Source organism: Penaeus monodon, chromosome 20, assembly GCF_015228065.2.
Source record: "Penaeus monodon isolate SGIC_2016 chromosome 20, NSTDA_Pmon_1, whole genome shotgun sequence".
In the NCBI taxonomy this organism is placed as follows: domain Eukaryota; kingdom Metazoa; phylum Arthropoda; class Malacostraca; order Decapoda; family Penaeidae; genus Penaeus; species Penaeus monodon.
Window position 1 is genome coordinate 24,565,342 of NC_051405.1, and position 2,797 is coordinate 24,568,138.

At 56.8% G+C, this 2,797-nt stretch overlaps 1 protein-coding gene across 1 annotated transcript in view; it reads right to left on the reverse strand.

Annotated features, from left to right (window-relative positions):
• LOC119585724 (ubiquitin carboxyl-terminal hydrolase Usp2-like) overlaps window positions 1–2,797 on the reverse strand; it is a gene marked incomplete in the record, with an annotated part of 125,661 nt that overhangs the window by 57,257 nt on the left and 65,607 nt on the right. The window contains 1 exon segment of the mRNA XM_037934412.1: window positions 1,177–2,797. Coding sequence (XP_037790340.1) covers window positions 1,177–2,454 — 1,278 coding nt within the window.

A 2,797-nucleotide genomic window follows, 5' to 3' on the forward strand; every position in this document is an offset into this window, starting at 1 on the left:
AAAGTTCGCACTCTAGGCGATTCGTTTCCGTTATAACAGATTTCCAGATTACTTCTTACGGGCGGCAGTTGTACCATGATCCAATCAGCATCTAAGACGAGCAGTGACGTCATCACCTCCCCAGCCAGCCTGTGAGCTGTGGTCTTTAACGTTAAGAATTGGATTTAGCGTTACCGAGGAGACCCGCAGTTACGTAACAGCACATGGCGTCCGTGTGATTGGACATACTCGAGAACCATCGTTTTATCGAAGCTTTTAAGGCTACTATATGAGAAGGAAATATTCTGGGGTTCTGGTATCACTGAAAATGTATTTTGGTAATGGTTGTTCGTGAACGATGTAGTGATGTAGTTTTAGTGATAGTGGGTGGGTCATGGTACCACTAACGATATATTATTCGCAACGGTTGCTTGAGAATGTTGTAGGAAAATCCTCGTGGGATAACTGAAAGCGTATATTTTCGATGTTTCTTCTATTAAAAATGGTATGGTACTGGTATCACTGGTTATATATCTGAGAGCGGTATGGTGAGATGGTTATGGTGATTCAGGGTGGGTTCTGGTATCAATGACGATATATATTTGCATAGGTTGTTTGAAAACGACGGCCAGGCTCTCTTCTGGCATCACTGACACTATATTTGCAATGTTTTTTTGTGACGGTGTTCAGAATGAGGTATTTTTTGTTTATAAAATGTGCTACAAATATTGATGTCTCATCCTGTTGTGTTCGTGCTGAAGAATATTTCTGGGTCTAAAAAAAATCGTGAAACTGATACAGTGATAATAATAGAACTGACTCTAGCGGTGAGTGTATTTCCGGTGGGTTCTGGTGGTAATGACTTATTCTGACTCTCCCGATCTGCCGGGTATCTGTCTGGCTCTGGTGCCCCTGATGGTGCCAAATAAGGGTCATTTATGGATGCTGAGGCGATGATGGGGTGCAAGGAAAGGCGAGTCTTTTGTAGTTTCGTGCGTTGAATGGGAGAATGGCAATACTCTTTTAGTCTTGCCTTTTTATGGTTATGGAGGAAATGTGGGGGAGAGGAAGGACGTATAATAAAGGGACATGAAGTGGACACGAGCGCGGTGTTCGACCGGATGGATTCCGAAACCCGGCGCTCGAGAGATGAGAAAGAATGGCGGACAGTGGAAGGGCGTCGCGAGGGACACTAACCTTGTCTATAGTGCCGTTGAGGATCGGGGAGGACCGGCCATCGCGATCAGCCTGGGAGTCCTGTCGGTTAGTGGAGGCGTCCAGGCGGCTGCGGAGCGGGGATTCTCGCTGAGCACGGTTTGGTGAGTCTTTGTGGCCGGTCGTAGGGGACTCCAGCCTACTCCTCGAGGGGGACTCCACGTGGTTACGGGCCGGCGAGTCCACGCGCAACCTGCTGGGGGAATCGACGCGGCCCCCTGCAGGAGAGTCCACGCGAGCGGTAACGGGCGAGTCCGTGCGAGTGGACTCTGCGGCCTTTCGGGTCGGGCGGACCGTGGCCTCCTCCAGGGCAGGGCCTCCGGAGCACACGCTCCCTCCGTCGCTGCCGTCCTCCTCGTCCTCCTGGCGGGCCACGCCGTTCGTCACGTTGTGGTTCGAGTCGTACTTGCGGCACAGCTCGGTCACCGAGGGCCTCCTTTCGCTGCTCGTGTTGGCGTTTTCGTCGGCCGCGTCTCGGGACACGGCCTCCGGGGAGCTCTTCCGGGCCGAGGAGGTGCGAGAGGGGAAGTCCGACGCGCGAGCTGCCCTGCGGCGGGAGAGGCTCGTGTCCCCCAGCGACAGGCCGCTGTCCCTCGACGAAGACAGGCCGGTGTCTCGTAAGGACGTGAGAGCGCTCTCGCGACCGGCCGGCAGCCCGAGCCTCTCCCGCGCCGAGGACCGCGTCTCAAAGGCGCGGATCCTGTCGGAGATGCACACCTTCTCGTCCTCCCCATTCTGGTCGGCGTCCTTCGCGTCTGCCTTGTCCCTCTCGCGCGCCTCCCAGCGATAGTTGCAGGCGTAGGACGAGTGCGACGGCCCGAAGTGGCTCGTGTCGACGCCGTTGCCGTTGACGAGGTCGACGGAGCGGTCGCGCGACGTAAGCCTCGAGCCATAGCCGGAGTCTCGGGAGGATGATGTGTCTCGCTTGCTGTCTAGGTTGGCGTATCGCGAGGAGTACGGCGTCGATTCGATGTGGGAGTCGGAGCTGAGCCTCGAGTAGGCGGGCCTCGCCGGCGACTGTCGTAAACTGCGGCTGCTTCGGTAGGTGTCGGTCGAGGCGGAGTAGGAGGGCAGCGGCGGCCGGGAGTACTTACTGCTGTAGGAGGAGGTGTAGCTGCCGCCATAGGAGCTACTGTACGAGGACCGGTCCAGGGACGTGGTGCGACCCAGGTAGGACGACGAAGACGGACTCCTGTAGGACGAGTACGAGGAGTAGGAGGAGTATCTGCCCACGGAGGGCGAGGTGGGCGGGACGGGCATGGTTCCTAGAGCATCACCTGTAATGTCACACTAAAATACAACAGCTTCCACGCTAGAAGCTGTTCACTCGGCGTCACTTTGAGCACTGTACTGTTCCCGGGGAGCACACCGTCGCGAGCCGAGTACCTTCGATCCCTCACTGTGGCACTTGCCTCGCACTGACCCACTGAGAGCCGCCACTCTCCGGCTGCGGCAGCTGGGCGCTTCCTCCGTCACGTGACCCCCTCTTGGGTCAGCGCTCGGTCACAGGTCTTCGGTCAAACCGCGGAAGGCACGGGGCAGGGCATGCGAGGGCGTCCTCCGTGCGTCGCAGCCATCATAAAGGGCCCGGCGGGTAGTGAGT